This window comes from Aptenodytes patagonicus, chromosome W (assembly GCF_965638725.1).
Source record: "Aptenodytes patagonicus chromosome W, bAptPat1.pri.cur, whole genome shotgun sequence".
Classification (NCBI taxonomy): domain Eukaryota; kingdom Metazoa; phylum Chordata; class Aves; order Sphenisciformes; family Spheniscidae; genus Aptenodytes; species Aptenodytes patagonicus.
Window position 1 is genome coordinate 4,631,518 of NC_134981.1, and position 20,516 is coordinate 4,652,033.

Sequence of the window (20,516 nt, forward strand, 5' to 3'; positions counted from 1 at the left end):
TTCCATAGTGTTTTATTTCTCTTTGCTCATGTGCTTTCCACCACGCTGGGTCTGAGGACCAATTGCAAAACTCAGCCAGGAACGCTGTTGCCGTCTCATTCACCGTATTTAGTAGCAAATTTATTTATTTGTTATTAGCATAAACAAATCCATTTTTCTGTGTCAGGCTTACCCGGTGCAGCTTGTAACAACTGCAATAAATACTAATGGGGAGATTTTTCCTTTTTTTTAAAAAAAAAAAAAAAAAGAAAAGATTTAGCAGCTTTGGCAATCTGAAAGAAAGATGAAATAATTGGTAAGTGACAGCTGGCTTCTTACTGAACTTGAGGACTGTGCAGTGGATTTTGTTTTTTTTTTTTATTTCCTATGCTGAATACCTTTAATTGGCAGTCCCTTCTACCTGGTCTTGAGTCGCTATACAGAGCTTTTCCTTCTCCTAATGCCAGCAAATACGTATGAATTGCAGGGTATGTACTGCAGGTCCTTAGAGGATGTTAATGTTTGTAGCTCTGCTATAGCTAAGCCATACCGAGTTGCAGAAGATCCGATTTTGTTGCTCTGGAATAAATAAACAAGTACAGGGAAGCAAGCTTATCTACTCTGAATAGTTAATGTAACAAGTTAGGAAGTGTTAGAAAGTTGGTATAGAAAGGGGTGTCCAGGCTAGGAAGCAAACGAACCCCACGTGCAGTGGAGGAAGACTTCTTGCATCGCTGCTGAAGCACTTCTTCAGAGATGAGTTGCAACACCTTTCCTTTACTGACAAGGGATGTTTCCTATTTTAAAGCTGCTTATGTATCTAACTGTACTCTGATTTATGCCCGTACAAATCTGCAGCACTTACACCGCGCTCTGAAGACTTAATGATCTGGGGCAGCATTAAGTGACAGCACACTTTAGAGTCTATATTCGCTTCCGAAAAAGAAACAAAGTGGGAAATTTCTCCTCTCTCTTGCTCAGGCTTATTGGTTAGCCCGTGTCTAGCATTTCAGGAACAAAACCACCTGAGAGGGTGCTTAGCGCTGTTGAACAACCCAAAGATAAGAACCAGTAGAATTGGTGTATGTGTAAATTATAATCCACTTGCAGCTACGCATGTAGCAGCTGGCGGTACCAACTACAAGAAAGGTCAAGCCTTAGAGGGAGAAAAAGGAATTTACTCAAAACAGGCAGGCTTTTAAGGGAATTTAGCTGCTAGACCAGGTCCCTGCTGATAAGTGCCAGCAGCATTTTTCAGACTGGAAAATCTGACCAGTTTTCCCATGGGATGAGTATAAGGTGCCTTTCTGGAACAAACTCAACCTTTCTGCCTTGCTCAAAATCCTGCCCCTACCCCCAACTCATTAATCTCAGTCTTAAAAATGTCTGAGCTCATTCTCATTAAAATTTTCAAAACTATTTCTCCGTGGGAATGGGATAGAAATTTTCAGCAAAGTAAAATTTGCCCCCAAATTTGGCAAAGTAGATGCAATTCAAAATGTAATTTAATACTGGGAAATGCTGAGCAACCTTTGCACCGTTATCGATGGCGCTATCTGCTTTGTATACAGTTTCTCCAGAAAACAAGAACCAAACTGCAGATGACAAAGACGTAAAGCATAGCTAAGATTATCTAAATTAAATACCACTGTTTTATTTTCTTTTTGTAAATCATGCCACCAAAGATGAAAATCTGATATTAAGATACTGCTGCTCCAGGCAGTACGAAGTGAAGGAGCACATTAAGGCTATTGAAATCTGTACTGGGAACGCTTATGGATAAGGCAGGGGCTGTTTCAGTGTTCCCTATGGCACTTTGTAAAGTTTCAGGGTAAATTCAGACACGGGCTCACAGTTTTGGGCTGGTGGTTGGCTCCTGGGTGTCATCACGCTGCTACACACCTGAGCAATTTATCTCATTCAATTAAATCCTTTCAAGTGGGACCATTTTTTCACTAATTCTTCTGTGCTTGTTTAAGCAAGATTCCTTCTGCTGGTCAGGTTATTGGTAGAAAAAGAAAATAATGTCCTTGGTACAGAGATGTTTGCAGTTGCTGTGCTTTCCGGCTGGTTTCTTTTCCATCTGGAGTATTTTTGGACGCATGCTGCCTTACGCGGTATTTCCAGCCACCCGTTGACTGCTGTTGTCAGCTTCATGACAACAGTCTTGGCAAAATATTTGCAGACCAAACTCCCTGGAGTATTTCTTGCTCCAAGAAGGAGGTTGATGCTGCTGCTATTGGAGCTCTGTGCTAAGAGTAACTATGGTTTAAACATGGTTTTTTTGCAGTTAGGTTGTCCATAAGTCCATCCAGGCCAGCGTCCTCTCTCCAGGAGTGATCGATTGCAGCACGTACAGGGCAACCAGGTGATCAGGCCCAGTCAGCATGGGTTTATCAAAGACAGGTCCTGCTTGACTAACCTGATCTCCTTCTATGACCAGGTGACCCGCCTAGTGGATGAGGGAAAGGCTGTGGATGTGGTCTACCTGGACTTCAGTAAGGCCTTTGACACTGTCTGCCACAGCATTCTCCTAGAGAAGCTGGCGGCTCACGGCTTAGACAGGTGTACTCTGCGCTGGGTCAAAAACTGGCTGGACGGCCGGGCCCAGAGAGTTGTGGTGAATGGAGTTCAATCCAGTTGGCGGCCGGTCACAAGCGGTGTTCCCCAGGGCTCAGTTTTGGGGCCGGTCTTGTTCAATATCTTTATCGATGATCTGGATGAGGGGATGGAGTGCACCCTCAGTAAGTTTGCAGACGACACCAAGTTGGGCAGGAGTGTTGATCTGCTCGAGGGTAGGAAGGCTCTGCAGAGGGACCTGGACAGGCCGCATCAATGGGCTGAGGCCAATTGTTGGAGATTCAACAAGGCCAAGTGCCGGGTCCTGCACTTGGGTCACAACAACCCCATGCAGCGCTACAGGCTTGGGGAAGAGTGGCTGGAAAGCTGCCCGGTGGAAAAGGACCTGGGGGTGCTGGTCGACAGCCGGCTGAACATGAGCCAGCAGTGTGCCCAGGCGGCCAAGAAGGCCAATGGCCTCCTGGCCTGTATCAGAACTAGTGTGGCCAGCAGGAGTAGGGAAGAGATCGTGCCCCTGTACTGGGCACTGGTGAGGCCGCACCTCGAATACTGTGTTCAGTTTTGGGCCCCTCACTACAAGAAGGACGTTGAGGTGCTGGAGCGTGTCCAGAGAAGGGCAACGAGGCTGGTGAGGGGTCTGGAGAACAAGTCTGATGAGGAGCGGCTGAGGGAACTGGGGTTGTTTAGCCTGGAGAAGAGGAGGCTGAGGGGAGACCTCATCGCTCTCTACAACTCCCTGAAAGGAGGTTGTAGCGAGGTGGGGGTCGGTCTCTTCTCCCAAGTAACTAGCGATAGGACGAGAGGAAACAGCCTCAAGTTGCGCCAGGGGAGGTTTAGATTGGATGCTAGGAAAGATTTCTTCACTGAAAGGGTTGTCAAGCATTGGAACAGGCTGCCCAGGGAAGTGGTTGAGTCACCATCCCTGGAGGTATTTAAAAGACGTGTAGATGTGGTGCTTAGGGACATGGTTTAGTGGTGGACTCGGCAGTGCCAGGTTAACAGTTGGACTTGATGACCTTAAAGGTCTTTTCCAACCTAAATGATTCTACAATAGTGGATGTGTAGGGAGAAACAGAAGAATAAGGCAAACACATCATAAGCATTTTTCCAACATCTTTTTGCATCTTGTGGCAAGCTGCTGTCTTAGCCAGAGGCCTGATAACACAGATTCACCCAGCCTATAATGTATATTGGATAATCTGAGGATGAGCAAAGCTGTCTGTACTTTCAAGCCAGGAAAACGATAGGGATAGACCAGTGCTCATCCCTGCCACCTCTATATGTCAAAACTATGCAGTCCACCCCTAGCCCATGAGAAACTCGCCTCCCATTATTTTTTTCCTAGTGACTGACAGGCTGTAGGATGGTTTTTGCTGTGCGACCTTCTGAAATCATCCCCGGTACCCAACTCCCTCCCGCTGCTGCTAAATGTCAGTGGCAGGAGCAGGCGGACCTGCAGGCAGGGTTGCAGGGAGATGCCACCAAGAACTGACTCTTTCTGATGATTTAATGGAGCATTTTAAAAATGTTGTTCGAACTGACATCCATGGTAACACTTCGTGCTTCTGTGCAGCCCTTCATCCATGGTGCTTTTGCAGGCAGCTCTGTGTGTACAAGGCATTGTCAGATGAAACACCTAATAGAAAGGCAATTTAAATGATCATTAATGCAGTGATTCAAAGCTAAATTGGTTCAGGTTACTCCATCACTGTTAAAGGTTGTGGTTATTATTTTTATGCCGCTGCTGTGATCAGTACCGAGGTTTCCCCTCTGTTCCTAAGAACTCAGCTCTGGAAAGGGTGCTGTTAGCTGATCAGAATTACAGACTATTTTCTACAAATATTCAAAATTTCAATTTCAAATGTGACTTTCATTTAGGTGGTGGGATTATCTCTTGTTAATTGCCATATATTAAAAAAAAAAAGGTGATTTACTAGTGCAAATGTTTATTTTATGTACTTTTACATTTAAAATTGCATCGTTGATAGTTTCTTGTTGTCAAGATAGCAAGTAGTAGCGACACTCTCATGGCACTGGCTCTGTTGTCTGTGCTGATGGCCTACAGAAGAGATGCACGCAGGGATTTATAAATACTGTGCTCAAATATGCACCAGTTCTTGTGGGGCTTTTTAGCAACGTGACTTACCCAACCAGGGGACATAGTGCTCTAAATCATTGTACATTTGCAGTACCACGAGCAGTGCAACCTGCAGGCAATCATTCAACCAAAAGAATCTGAAAACAGATACAAAAAATATTTGAGAATTTCTTATACTAATCTTTGGTGAAGTTCCTTGGATGTTTCTTACAAAGCCATTGGGTAAAACACTGCAACGGACTATAAAAAATAGAGCTGCTAAAGCCAATTAAATATGTGAAATAAAAAAAAATGAGTGAAACATATTTTGAAGTTGCTCTAACCTGATATCCCAGCTGAACAATAGGGTTTCAAGTGAAATTCTGCTGATCTTTACGTGTTTGCTTATGGCTAGCCATGCCCAGTCCCTGGGTCTGAATCCAGTTAAGCCTGAACATTAGAAATTTAGTGCTGCAATTTCCAAGTCAGATTTTTCCCTGCTTTATTTGTCACTGGAGCTGTGCAAGCCAGTGTGCTGCATTGTTCGGTGTAACGAGTCCCTTATGGTAATCAGGCTATGAATTTCTTACCCCAGCCCCAGCCTGGACCAGACTCTGACACAGCCCAGCTGTAATTTCTCCTTCTCTCTCCCTCTCTTTCTTTCTTTTTTTGGGGGATAAATTTCAGTATAGCCATTCACGATGGGATATTGCCTCACTCCCTCTCTTCTCACTTAATTGACAATGCTAAAAAAATGCTAGAAGGAAGGGTTGGAGTTTTCCTTAAAACATTTCCCTTTTTTGTGCTGTTGATGCTGCATATCCACCTCAAGGGAAAAGATTTGTCAAATTCTTCCTACCTTTCAACAGCCAGATTTCCCAGGAGTTTGACGCCTGGACCAGCGTCATGTTTCCCAATGCTTTCCGAAGCTCTTTCAAGATGCATGAAGCATCTTCCTGATGGGCACTTTCGGGTGCCCACTCAGTGCTCCTCCAACACTGGGTTTCCTCCTCACCGCGCTCCCACCATCCCAGCAACCGAAACAGCCCAGCACAGTGGTGGGACTGCCGTAAACCAGCAGCCACCGGGACCGATGTGCTGAAAGTTTTGGGCTAATTAGTCTCACTTAATACTTTTGTGCCATCCCTGTAGCAGTCTGCAGCACTGCATCGATCTCCGGAGCCGATGTGGGGAGAAGCTGCTGTCATTACGATGCTCGCTCAAGCCTGACAAACAAATTGCCTCGTACTCGCTGACTGTTTTCTCTCCGACAGCCAGGCTGGGGGAGGCTGGGCTGGATTTAATTGTCTCTTGTCTTCACGGCAAGGTTAACCATTTTAGCCTTTTCATGTAGCAGCGATGGTCCTGGCACGGTATCTGAGATAGAACGGAGGAGGAGGAGGCCTGTGCCTGCATTTGCAGAGCACACAAAATAACCTCTAAAGAAAGGTGCATGCAGATCCTTCAATGATGTGGAGAAGAGAGGCGAGCAAAAACAAACCCCCTTGTTCAGATTATTAATATTCATTAACTTTCTGAGTACAAGCTGCTTGTCACTGTGGCTTTATGCTGCTGCTGAAGTGCTGTGGTTTCTCGTCCATTTTAATATGACTTCTGGATTTTGCTGTGTTTAATCATCTGTAGCAATGCTCAGCGGCCCAGGTGAAATGGGGGCCCATCAGGGAGGGCAGGTGGGAGAGGCTGTGTCTTCAGAGCAAGGATGGGTTTTGCCTTGATGTTTTTCATAGTGTTTTTGTGGAAAATAGGAGCTCAAAAAGGATGGAGGTGCTTGCCAAAGATCACACCGCAGGCTAGAGGCAGAACTGGGAATTAAATTCTGCATCCCCTGACCTGGGCTAATATATGTTACATTGTCTTCCACTTGCACCTGTGAAATACAAACCACACACTTAACACTTCACAAAAATATCAAACTAGTTCCTGTCCTGCAGTCGTTTTGCTTTGAATGACATACAATGACATGCAAAGCGTAAAAGAAAGCTGCAAAGGAAGTTTCAGTGGTCATGAAAAAAATGTCGGAAGATGGGCGTGGAAAGAACCTTTGATGCAGTTGGATGCTTTTATCTCTGGCTGAGCTCTGGGCAGATCTGCGGCTCCGCAGGGAACTCGCCGGGCTACAGACCCCCTTTACTCCATCACCAAGAGCGGGTCTGCTTGGTGCCCAGAGGCTAGGATGGCAGGAGAGGACATCTCTGGGGGTGGGAAACAGAAATGAAAAGCATACTGAGGCCCTGTAAAGCACCTGAGGTGGATGTGCAGGGGTCTGGATTCACTAGGGTCTTCCACGTTGGCTGGCCGACAAGGACTGGGTGATAAGGGTGAAACGAAGCTCTGACTCGACCACTCCAAATGAGCCCTTTCCAGCCACCCTGGAGGGGAGCAGCTGAAAACACTCCTGTGTTTTTTGCTGTTACCTCTATGTTTTAGCAACTGATGGGTGGGCTAGCAGGGTTGAGGAACCACAGACAAGGTGTTACCAAAGAGTTGGAGTTCTTCATGTAATTTTTGCTTCATGGGTGCTGCCTTGAAATATTTGCACCGATTATTTTCAGACACCTCTGAAAGCCACTTGCTGATGGGAAAGTCTTACAGGCTCCCCCAGCTCTTACCTCTACAGGCAATTTAGTTGAGGATTTTGAAAAACCTTTGTCATGTTTTATTCTTGGAGGCGATATGGAATGTGATCCAAGGTTTGCATCTGCTTGGGCCAGCATTGCATTTCCCCCAAAGCTTCCGTCTCAGCTTCTGGAAGGACTCTTAGAGCTTGAGAAGGGAAAAAGTCTGTTAAATGTCAGTACTCAGAGCTATCCGAAACTTGTCACGGGAAAGAGGGCATTGAAAAGTAGGTCTTTCCGGTGCTAGAAATGACATTTCTTCATCCTTAAACACTACTACTCTGTCAGGCCACGAGGTATGCTTGCTGACAAGGTTGTTATTTTCTTACCATAGCTTTTGGTGCATGTGTATTACAGGAGCAGCACGGCCTTTGAGAGGAGCAAAACAGACGTGTTCCGAGTAAAAACCAACAATGTCGGACAAATAAAGAAAATAAGGTACCTGCACAATGTTACTACCATGGTACCTGCTCCGTGAGGTGCTAATCAAATGACAGGCTGTAGAGGTTTTAGTGTTGCCATGTTTTATTCATTATTTGTTAACGTGCTCCTATCAAGGTGAAGTTAAGGGGTGGTAAAAAGCTTGTTTCCTGCCTAAGATTTGAACTGAAGCATGAAATCACCTACGGTATTGCTTATAACTATCCATGCTCCCCACCAAGAATTGTATTTCTGTCATATGCAATCACAGAGGAAGGAGTTTAGGACTGTTTTTATCTTCCTATGGAGGTAAATGGGGTTTGCTAAATTAATGTAATGTAAATGGTAATTATTATGTTTAACCACCATCTGACTGACCTATATAAAATTAAAAATCAGTTAGTAGTACAAAGAAAGCTGGGAAAATGGGAAGAGGTGGATAAAACAAAGTAAGAAGAGAAAAGAGCAGGAGGGATACAGGGTGGGAGGAGAGTCACCTATGTTTTAGATATGGAGTGTAAGGTGAATGAATGCATATGTGGAACGAACGGGCAGGTGTGTGTATGTTTGTGTGCATCCCCTTGCAGGCAATAGCCCACATATGCACCTATGATATCTGCACACATATACATATATAGGAACGTTTTTATTTACAAAATACCCTGTAAAAGCCCATAAAACCTATGAAACACTTTGGATAGCTAGGTATAAGTAGGCATTTTGTGTATAGTTGCTCTAGCCTTGCCTAATATAAAATATTCCACAAAATTGCAGTGCTAGTGGCCAGTCTTAATCAAAATATCAAATCAGGGTTGTTCTTCCTCTAGGATTGAGCACGATAACACCGGACTGAATGCGGGCTGGTTCCTCGACCGCGTGATCGTGACCGACATGAACAGACCTCACCTCCGGTTTTACTTCCCCTGCAACAACTGGCTGAGCAAGGAGGATGGGGACGGACTGTATGTCAGAGACCTCATCGGCAGCCTGGATCCCATGGATGTGCCCAAAGGTAAGGGTTTTCCAAAAAGCACGGTGTCTTGTTGGAACGGACAGGGTTGCTTTCAGATGACTTTAGCCATATAAAAAGTAATCGCGTCGTCTACACTAATTTGAGTTTTCTTTGTAGTCAGTGGAGAGAGAAATAGGAAGATACAAGGTGCCTCCAGAGGGTAATTCCTTCTTCCAATGTTAGACCTGACATCTTAGGGTGGGGTAAATCACTATTTGGAGAAGCTCCGCTCATTGGTTGAGTACTGAAGCATCTGCGATGACTCCTTTAAATTAGATTAAATGGCTACACACAGATGAGAGGCATCCCATCCCAGAAGATGTAGCCAGTATCACTGTGTGCTATCAGAAGAGGCAGCGTGGTTGCAGTCCTGCGTATAAAGTTAAGTGTTTCCAGGCTCTGGTGACGATCCGCAAGAAATTTCCATAAACAAGCCAACCCCCTCACTGTAATTCTATGCCGGTTTACTGTATGTGTGTGATACCCATATTGAGCTGGTGCCTGTTTTTCAGAGTGGTTTTAAGCTAATGATGTTGAAATGAAGCCAGGGCAGCTTGCAAACCAGACATGTACTCCCAAATTGATATCAGCGTGTAGGCCATGTGGTGATGTATAGTGCATGTAACATGAGTGGGAAGATGATCGAGATGTGAAAGTAGAGCCAGCAAACCAGCCTCAGGTGGTATGTCAGCAGTTTATCTGCAAGTGCTAATGAGGAAACCGAGTTGTGTTTTCCTGATGACCTCACCAATGCACCGCTCCTTTCTGGGAGCTTAATTTTGGGCATGGAAAATGAAGTACACCTGCCACTAGCCACAGGTCTGAGGGAAAGGAGAGGTATAGTTTGGTGCACAAGAGGGGAAACGTGTTTTTGCTAGTATCACATATTTTTGAGAATAAGTAGTAGATTTCTCGCACTAGTGTTGTTCACATGACCACTTAGGATCGTTTTTTTGGTAAAAACAGTTTATTGCCAGCCTTAATACAGTGCTTTGAGCATTGATAGATACTCTAGAAGGGCAAAGTATTGTTATTTTTATTGAGATCCTGTTTGAAGTTAACAGTGAAACAATACACTGTGACACTGTTTGTTCCTGAATTGTTAAATAATTTTGCTCTATTAAGATACAACCTCCTAAAACAGCTTCAGTATGTTGAAGATGTAAGTATTAAAGGATACTGCATGTGAGTTAGCATGCACAAATAATATCCATTGACAAGAAATGTGTGTGGGAGCATTTTATAAATGCAGACCTCTCCAGGGTGGCTGCCACAGGGGAATGAGATAACGTCTGGAGATGCTCTGCCAAAAACCCCACCCAGTTACTGCTGGGGCTGTGCGTGCCAAAGTTCTTTGCTGCTCTTTTATCCATTCAGTTTGTGAAATGAAAGAGTTAAGGACACTTGAGGGGGCAGGAGGGGTCTGGACAAGATAGTGGATGAGTCAAAGCAATACACAATCAATGAGAGGTTCCCTCGAGGAGAAAGTCAACCATTCAATCTTAATAGATCTAAAAATGACACAACGGTTTATCTGAATTTATTATTGCTCCTGCCTGGGAGAGCTGATTCAAAGGAATGCATGTGATTTCCTTCATCCTGTTCAACACCTGTCTCTCAGCAGGAAAAGATTTGTGGGCTAAACCCTCAGCTGGTAAAAATCAGTGCAGCTCCAATGAAATTGCTGGAGCAACTTTGCATTTCACCAGCCGAAAAGCTAGTCCCGAGTGCTCGCCCTTCTGGAGGAGTGGTTTTGGGTTATAGATCAACTGCTCACTATGTGCTTGGTCCAGGACAAATACAAATAAGATTGTCTCCTGCTTTAAGAGTATGAAAGAAGAGATTTAGCCAGGCATTTGTCAGAAATGCATCTGTTCTCTATCTTTATCAGATAGAAAAACCCACTTTTGAGTGGCACAGGCTGGGTGTTCTGCAGCCGTCCATATAAATGCAGGGAGCTGGGCTGAGGCCAGAAGTATGGGTGAAGGGTTGGATGCCTTCCAGGCGGCAGGTCTGAAACTGTAAGAAGAGAGGGTTAGCTCAGCTATCTCGGGTTGCAGTTCCCCTTGAACCATAATTAATGAAAGATAAACATTCCCGGGCTGCTGAGGTGAACTGTCAACTGCAAATGTAAATTTACCTGAATTCATTTGGCTCCCTCTGGATCTGCAAAGGTCTGAAACGAGATTGTGATATGATTTTTCTTTGTACATACAAGTCATTTGCCCTAAATTTTGTTGTTTTGTTTTGGTGTTTTTTTTTGTTTCAAATGGATTAAACAGTGGTGTTTACTCTTTGAGTATTAATATTTTCTAGGCTGCTAGACAAATGAATAATTATGTGGTTTGGTGATTTTATGTGCCTGTAAAGAAAGATTAGTTACTCCCTCTTAAGTCCGTGTTCCCATTAGCAGTGTTCAGTGCCATACTCTTCTCCCTTTTGGTCATGTCTCTTCAATCGCTGTTTCCCTTTTTTCTTTAGTTCTTTTTTGTAAATCACCCGGGCACTGTTGTTACAGACCTTAGTCTCGTACCTTGCTTTCATGTTCCATTTGCTGCCACAGTCTGGTATGTTTTTGGAGGTAACCAAACAAGTTTCCTCTGTGTTCCCTCTCCTGCAACATCTTCAGCTTTTGATCTTCTCCTGGAGAGCTTTCTCATTTTTGTCATGAGGATTTACCTTCCTCTCTTGAACTGGAGGTCGCTGCTGGGACGTGCATCTTCTCTGTGATATGTGTGGGATGTGGACTGGAGAAAAATTAAATTATTTTTTGTCATATTTTTGGTTTGTTGAAGCTCTGTAGAGGCATTTGAAGCATATTTGAAGGGCATAGTTGGTGCTTGGACCAAAACCTACCAAGCTATGGGGAGACTCAGCCTCTTTCTTGGTGAGGAGCACAGGTCAGCCAGAGAATCCCTGCAGGGCTATGAGCTTTGAAGAGGTTAATTTAAAGGGAAAAAACAGAGACATTATTAAAAAATGCAGAAAAGAGTATGTTCCAAAAAATAGTCTACATATAATTGAAAAATTGGACACACAGACACACAAAAAACGAGTTCTTTTCATGATCCAAATAGAGTTACCGAGGATGGCAGGAATACTTAATGATTGCAGATGCCTGAGTGATTGCATTTACTTATCTGAATAAAATGGCTCCTGTCAGGTTCCCTGTTGAATGCGACACATTTCTCAAGGAGAACAGGTTACATTTTAAGTGTTCCTGCTTGAATGATCCTCTATTCCCTGTATTCACATCCATGGCATCGTATGCCCATGGCCCTTTGACAGTGATAGTGCCACAGATTCTTATTTACCCAGCAGCTGCTATTGGCAGCCTGGATTAATTTACATTGCAGGTATTAATTACAAGGAAGGGCTATTGTTCGGCCTTATACTGCTTTGCTCGAGTTTATGAAGCCTTAGGATTATATGACTGTGGCTGAGCCTCTATGCAAGGGACTGGCTCAAAGCTGAAATCAGGAGATGATTTTCCTTTGAGTGTTGCGGGTTTTGGATCACTCTGGGGGTGTCTGATGTCCTACCAAAGCAGTGGGGGAGGAGACCATTCATAATAGCTTGTAGCTGCTCTAATAAGAACTACTGACCCAATGGAGACGAAAAAGCAAATGAAATTTGGAAGCCGGTTTCCAGCCCGTTGTTTGACATCTGCAGACTGGTCGTGAATCACTTGTGTCACTCTGTGGACAGACCCGTGTGTCTCGCACCCCGTGGTGACTCTCATTTGGTTGGACTTCACCCTGCTTTCCCTGGCAGTTTGCAGCCCCAGAGCTGCCCTGCAGCCCCAGTCTGAGCCCAGTACATGCCATGAGCGCCATGGTGGTTACCCCACTGGGGTGAAAGATATCCCTTGGAGCCAGGCATGGCACTGCCCATGGGAACCTGCTGCAGGTGGGACACCACGGCCGTGTCTTTCTCCATCCCTGTGTGTGTGATGGGCACAGCTTTTACCACCCAGCTGTAAAGCAGGGAGTCCTGAGATTTGGTCTTCAGGTGGAAGGGTGTCTCAAGATGTCATACGGGAATATTTTTGCAAGGCTACATTTTATCCTCATTCATAAAAGAAGCTGAGGTTTGGTCGGGTTAGTTATCCACAGGCCATCTTCTCTCTGGGGTAACAACAGGCTGTTATCACTATCTAGCTGGTTGAGGTTAGTCTAGGCTCTCCGCAGTGTGACCTCCAGTTTTTCTCAGAACGAAGGAAAAAGGTTAGGTATCCCCAACACACATTGACTGTTCTTGATTACCTTTGAAATCTCTCCCTAATCAAAACAATTATCTGTGCTCGCTCTTTTATTGAGAGAAAGCAGGAATATTCATTTGCAAAGGGGGCCTTTACTCACTTGGTCCTTAAAACCATGTTCAAGAGCACAGATATCTGATAATAAATTCAGACTTCCGTGCAATTGCAGTTTATGCTAACCTGTCAAATTTTGGTCAAGTCTTGCCAACCTGCCTGTCGCAAATGAGGTTCAGAGCCAAGGACGGATTTCCAGCTAGCTCTTTGGCCTTCAGCACCCTGAAATTGTTTAAGATTGGACATGATGGGCTATAAATGTGCATGGGACAGCAGCTCACGTCAAACTGTTTCAAGGCTGCGTATTCACAGTAGAAGAGAACTGCGTGTGTGACCTCAAACTGTAAAACTCCTCCATTCTCTACTTTTTCTGGGTGAAGTTTAGTTTTATTTGGTCTATTAATAATGAATGTGTTTACAACGGGTGTGTTACACAGCACAGTACTGAGGAGCAGGGCAGTCACAATGTGTGGTGCACCCCGACTTTGAGGATGGGAACATCCAACACAATTGCGTTGCCTTTATTTTTTCCATACTTAAAAGTGCCAGGCGTTGGTCACCCATTGTTTTTTGTTAATATTATGTCAAAAATGGGTTGCAAGACCAGATTAGTGTAGCTGTGCTGTATCTAAGGCTAAGTCTGCATGGTCTTTTGCAGGCAGACATAAGTTTTCTGCCTTGCTGAGACAAGAACCAGCTTTGAACTGGAAGGTCGACGGTTGTGTCAATTCTGGCCTGATTTGGGGTTGATATATGGTGCACCTGAGAGTTTGCATGGATACGTCCTAAGGGGTAATAGCTATAAGGTCACACTGAGCAATTGGGAACTGGATTCCTGTAAAGGCAGATGAGCGGTGAAACGTGCCTGTGTGCTTGTGCATGCAGAGGGTAGTCTCGCCTTTAAAAAATGAGAACAATATTTATTATAGTTACAAATGAGAGAGCTTCAGCCGATCAAGTTGCAGGTCAGGCCCAATCCATTAGTCTGTCACAAGTTTCTTTGAATCATTGGTCTGTCCTCATCTGGGGCAGAGTTAATGAGATCACCCGAGGAGACTTGGGCAGTTTGTGTTCATGGTGGGTCAGAGGAGAAGACCACAGGCAGAGAGAGCCGCAGAACGGTTTGCTTCGAAGGCAGGAAAGGCAGTCCTTGCAGGCGTTACGAAGGCAGTCTGTGCACACGAAGAAGCAGCCTGTACTGGACTTCTCTGCCTAGTGTGCTTTTGAGAGCATCTGTGCAAGCACACGTAGAGTTAACATGCCCTAGATACTCTCTAAGGTTTTTAGATCCACTAGGACCTAAACCGCATATATTTGAGCTGGGAATGTGAGCTGTGTTATTTCTTCCCTCTGCGAAGGAGGTTTGTATTAAGACTTCATAGTTCATTGTCCAAAGTTTTAATGCTGGCTGACTTAAGACTTACGAGGCACCGACCTGGCTGTGGCTTGAGGAAAGACCTGGGGCAGCAGGTATTGATGCACATGCTTGACTTTGAGTCAGTAGGCAAATCCTTCCTGACCCAACGGGATACGCATGTCCCGAAGGGCTGGACTGGATCCAGACGGAAGCTGCGGCCAATATTTCTCAATAGCGCACTGGCGCTAGAAGCTCTGACAAGGAGCAGCATTTTGGATGCGAGGCACTGGTCGATGATGCTCTGTGGGCTTTGCAGCCTCATTTCACAAAGCACCAGGCCTGGAGGGTGGGACTGGTCCCTCTCCTGTCTCCCACGGGTCATGATTCAAAACGAGGTGTTACATTTTGGAAACTTCCATGGTCAGAAAAACTAAAAAGATTATTTCTGAGGATGGGGTGTGTGTGAAATATTAATAGGTGTTACCTGCTCATCAAAATTCATCTTTATTTACACTGAGAACTGGAAGTGTATAATCAGCACAGGAAAATGCAGCTAAATACACTTCTGAAATAAATATGAGTTGTTTACTTTTGAATAATGGTGAATACCCCCTGTATTAAGGATGGGGCCTTGCTGCATGCTAAGATATTCAATAAACAAGGTTTGTAGAGGGAGTAATATCTTTTACTACCCAATTGATAAAAATGGAAAAAACCTGTCATGCTATATGACTTACTGAGTATCCAAAAATATCTTGTCTTCCCTCTCCCCCCCCCAAAATACTTCAGTTGGTCTAATAAGGATTTTACTCTCCCTGCAAACTTTGCCCATCTTATATTACCGAGTCTAAAACAAGTCAGCTATGGACATTTTACTTGTATTTTTTGCCTCTTGTTTTGTCTCTAAAGACGGGTAAGGGCAATGAGAAATTGAAATGTAGAAATGAAAAGAAGCCCTGGTGACTTGTAAAGCACAAGGAAGACAAGATGCACAGAGCTCAGAAATGGGATGGAAATAGGGATTTGTAATTCGTATAAAAGACCTCATGTTTCAAGAGAAAAAATTTTGGAGAGGCATGAGACAGCTCTATGTGTGGCTGGTATATAGATCTATATGTATTCAATACAAAACAGCGCAACACGTTTGTGAAGGTGGGGGATAATTTTGACCAATTACGTCTAGATTTTGTAATTATTTCAACTATCAGTTTTAAAATAAAGTAACTTTATTTAAATATATTATTTATACAAAGCAAGACTGAAGTACAGTGATAATAATATGATTTTAAATAACACTGTAAAATTATTTTACTCTTCATTCTGAGCAGAAATGTTTTACCCAAGAAGTTATTTTCAGTGATTTCCCCAATTTTGATAACAGTAGATCTGGGGAAAACAGGAAGCGGATATTTCTTTTGTGAAATGTCTGCTGCCTTTTTTTCTTTTTTTTTTTTTTTTTTTTCCATGGGCTCCCACCCTGGGGCTGAACTAATGAAAAATAATGAGAAAACTTGGAGAATTAGATGAACAAGAATTTCCGCGCCGCTGTCACAAGATGGGTTTCCCTGTGCTAAGCTCCATGCCTCTGCAACTAAACCGCTATTGTCTCTTGAGCAAGGTCATTTAAGCTCACTTCAAAATGTCATAATCACTTTGAAGTTGCAGTAGGAACATCAGTTTAGCATATCCTACAAGCAAAGACTCCTGCATGTGGTAGATTGCCTCTCACAGGCTTTGCAGAGGGATGATCTGGGCTGAATCCTAATATATATTAACTGTTTTGATGCATACTTTGATTTCACGTAAGAGCCACACAAAATAAGGCTGAATCTCGTGGTCTCTGGGCTGGATGGGGAGACCAAGCGGCTGAGTTCATTATAGGAGGGGCACGAGGCAGCGGTTGAGGATAATGCAATATTCAGCAGAGCAAACATAATCGTTTCCTTTTCCCATGTCTTATGCCTCCTTGAGTGGCAGCAGCAATCTCTCTTTCTTAAGAACACACTTTCAGAGAGCTCTTCTGAGATTAATGAAATGCTGATCCAGGGTGGCACCGGCCTTGCATCCTTGGTGCTGCCTCTGATGACACGCACCCCAAAGCCACGCAAAGGCTCTTCAGCCTTTCTCCCCCACTAACACCGTGTTTTGGCAGGGGTGCTCAGGGCCAAAAGCAATGCAAAGCTCTTTCTTCATCAGCATCCCCTGCGCTGCAGCTCATTAAGATAGTTGTCAATTACTCTTGACAGAGATTAATTATTCTCAAGCTCTAAACCAACCCTTCGAATTCAACCCTTTCCTGGATGGGGGGAAAAAAAATTCTTCCTTAACTGTGTGCAGTTGCTTTGTGCAAGAACAGGTCATGCTTTTGAGACAGAGCTAGCTCCTGGTGAACTCAGCAGGGCTCCTCTGCTTTTACAGGGGTTGCTTTAAGTTCTCATTATGTCTCGCTCTGAGTAGCTGTCTCTAGGGTCCCTGCTACTGCAGTAGAGACAGGTGTAATGATTAGGGCTGGGCGAGTTTTCTTCTCTGCAGTGTTTGCAGAGACTCCAGAGATAATGCTGTGTTGTATGAAAATGCAGTAAGGCATCTCCACCAGAAGGCTGGGAGAAGCTGATCTAGGAAAAGGTGGTGTTAGCCTGGTGGGATGGGCTTTTTCCCAGGACAGACAAGAACTAAATTCAAATGCTTGCTCTGACTCAAGCGTGTTGGGATGCCAGATCCCAGCTTCGTGCCCTGAACATAGGCTGTCTGACCTTTTGAGGTTGCTCTGACCAAGAAGTCTAGCTGTCACTGAGGAATATGCTGTCAGAAGTGGTATAAAGGAGCTTCCATTTTGACAAGTCAGTGTTTTCCATCACAAAGAGATCTTGTCAGACAATTTCTGGTGGGCTGGAATGACTGACTCGATCTGACAGCGAGGAACCGAGGCATATGGATGTTAAACCACCTTCCCGAGCACATGCAAAAAGGCTGTGGCAGCCTCAGGTTGAAACCGCGCCTTGCCTGCAGATCCAGCCCCCTGCCTCTGCCTCTAGCAACAAATTTTTTCACTTTTTCTACTAACCACAAGTGTATTTCTTTGCCCGCAGCAATTCAGAGACAGTAGCGTTGCCTCTTCCCTACCCGCCCCCCCCCCGCCTCTGAAATCTGCCTGTTCAGTGCTGAGCAGTACAGGATGGATCTTAAACATTGCCACCCTTGGGAGCACTGTGAAAACAGAAGGACAATTGCTAAATGTTGCCTTATGAGAAGAATCTATCGCTGCCTACGACTTAGCTCCCCGCTCTTAACCCAGCGTGTTTTGCTTCTGAAGGCTGTGACATTTCTTAGTTGTTGCATGCTGTGCTGCCGCCCTGCTCCACGGCAGGTCATGCACAAGGGAGGTAGGCAGGGATGTCTAGCAGGGAATTCACTGTGCCCTCCAGGAGGTGATAACTCTAGGTAATGAAGCACGGTCGGCTTTGTTTCCCTGCCTAAATCTGGTGCCCCTGCTGCTACAAACTCAGCAGCTTGTGCTTAAACACCCTATCTAATGCCCCAAATAATATTAGCTACCAGATTTCTTTAGGCAATTCCATCCTATGGAGTTTCAGGTGACTATGATATCATATTGCTAAATAAATGGCATTAACAGAAGAATATCACACGGCTGAGCAGTCAGCTGCAGCTTGCAGGTGGAAGGGTTTGGCTGGGATGTGTCCATGCGTTTTCCATGGTTGGAGGCAGGAAAGAGGTTGCACGAGAGCACCCAGGGGTGCTGGGGCTGGATAAAAAGATCCCGGGCAAGGTGTTGGGCTAAGTGCTGCACCCTGGCTCCTTGGGATGGAGATGGCAGTGGGCCCAGCCCAGAAGGGATATGTGGGGGGGGTAGGAGGGCTGCAGCCCCATGCCCGTCATCCCCTGGGAGCAGTGCTGGGAGTGCCTGTGGCATCACAGCCCTTCACCAGAATAAACCCCTTGGCTCTCAGTGGAAAGAGCCTGACTCTAGCCCACGGTGCAATATTAATCTTCCCTCTTAGCTGTTGAAAGCTGTGGCTGAGTTGATTAGTAACAGACAAGCTGCTTGACTGTCACACCTCTGCTAAATTAATGCAGTGGAGTCGTATCAGTTAGTGCCACCCCACTGCTCCCCTGAGATGCCATCCTGGCAACGTCTCCGAATGCCTTCTTGGGACAGCTTTGTGTGTGTCAGTGTGTTGGATGAGAGATGTCAGGGGGAGCTGGATTGTCTCTAATGGAGCAGACACCCGGCTGTAAAGAAAAGGAAGGTGCTGTAACCATACAGGACGTTTGTGCTTGTGTGTTGCAATGGGGAGAGGAAAACCAGCAGAAAATAGTTACTGCTCTTGCAACTGAATTTTTGTTAGCTGTTCTGCTCTTGGCATCTTGCAGTTCGTGCCTCTGAAGCTGCTAATTTTGCTTCTAGGAAAACTCCCCTCTCCGTGCCTGTGCTGCAGTGAGCCTGCACTGCTAGATGGAGTCACAGCTTTTACCAGCCGTACATTAGCATTTTGCATGTTCCCAGTGCTAGGAGAAGCATCCAGGCAACATCTTGATCTCTGTTTTGCAGATGAACTCAGAGCCATGTATTGAGATTAAATAAAGCCAAGCGGGTATTTTTGAAAAGATGACGTTACTGTTTTAAATAATGCGTGATTAAGGGCTTACAGGAGAGGGAACAACATCCACCCATGTTTAAAATGAGGAGTGCTTGACTTCAGCCAGATCTCTGTCTGGCTGCAGTGAGAGCCTTTTCCTGCATGCTTCTAGCAGCTGAATCCTCGCTGTCTTTTTGAGATGTAGCATCCCTTTCTATTTAAATTTGCGCATCCACCATGTAATTCTGTAAGATGTGCTGATGTATGAAGCACAGAAGGACCCCTGAGCAGAATGAAGAGCTACTCTCTCTGCTGCAGCTGAGCATTGAATTGCTTAGAGAGGGAGAAAGCGCTGGCAAAAATTCAGCATGGCTCAGGATTGACCCCGTTTGTTTCCTGAAGATGAAGGAACAAAAATTGTCCTGTACGCAGAGCTGAGTGGGGCAGGTATGGGGACTGGCTTGAGTGCACACAGTTTCAGAGCTGGGAACATATGAAAAACATTAAGGGGAAAACCTGGTGAGCACACGCTAGGCGTGATCCTGCGGTCCATGAAGCAGGGATGTGCTGTGACCTAAGCCAAGGACCACTAATGCTCTTGGAGTAGCTTTGCCTGCGGAAACACATCTGCAAGGGCCACGCAGAAGAGGCATGCAAGCGCATGCCACGCACCCCAGCCTTGCTTATGTTTTAGGGGACAACATAACGCCCTTGCAGCACAGTGCCCTGTGATTGCCGCTAGCCTAAAATGATAACCCAATGCATTGCCCACCTCTGCGGGCTCAGGAATCAGCTCCGTCTGTGGGGTCTCTGTGCTGACACTCTGACAGCAACATCGTGTGTATAGAGAGCCCTTGGGAGCACTTGGTGTTCTGAGCAGGTTGTCAAATGATGTCATTATAAACCTTAGATTTGAAATATAGCGATGTTGAGAAACTTTTCAAGGTGTTGGATCTGGCAAATGATTTTACCAGCGTTTTTCTTGCTGACCAGACATATTTCTGCAGAAGCGGTACAAGGTGCCCTTCCTGCCCTATTTTTGGTCACTGCTGCTGGTTGCTCTTCATCGACTTGTTCTCTACACGTCCTCCTTGGTGCTCTGCATGTGTACAGACATCCTTCTGGTCTATACTTCAGAGGCATAAAGCCTGATCCTACAAGGGTAATCTAAGTTTAGCCGCTGATGCTTGTCCTTTTGTGGATCCTTTTATCCCGTCGGGTTCTTCACTCCACTTTTCAGGGGCCAGGAAAATTAGTCACTGACATCAGAATAAATATTCTAGGGGAGGTGCAAGGAGCAAAGCTTCTTGAAAAATGTGGTCTGTGGTTAAAGATCCCAATGTACAGTGGGTCACTTTTAGTTAGAGCAGCTTAGTGGCCAAATGGGAGCTGTAAATTGCACCATCACCATCCTTGGCTAATGCAAATGAAATCCTTTGGTGTTGGCATATCTCTAGCAGGCAGGTAGAGCTCTATGAACTGAAGCAAAAGAGTTAAAGAGAAACGTTAAGGCATTTTCTCCCTTGTCTGAGCCTGGCTCTG

The 20,516-nt window shown here is 45.0% G+C and overlaps 1 protein-coding gene across 1 annotated transcript in view; it reads left to right on the forward strand.

Annotated features, from left to right (window-relative positions):
- LOC143172158 (lipoxygenase homology domain-containing protein 1-like) overlaps positions 1 to 20,516 on the forward strand; it is a 148,784-nt gene that overhangs the window by 19,398 nt on the left and 108,870 nt on the right. The window contains exons 3-4 of the mRNA XM_076361417.1: positions 7,630 to 7,710; positions 8,520 to 8,704. Coding sequence (XP_076217532.1) covers positions 7,630 to 7,710; positions 8,520 to 8,704 — 266 coding nt within the window. The remainder of the gene's footprint in view (positions 1 to 7,629; positions 7,711 to 8,519; positions 8,705 to 20,516) is intronic.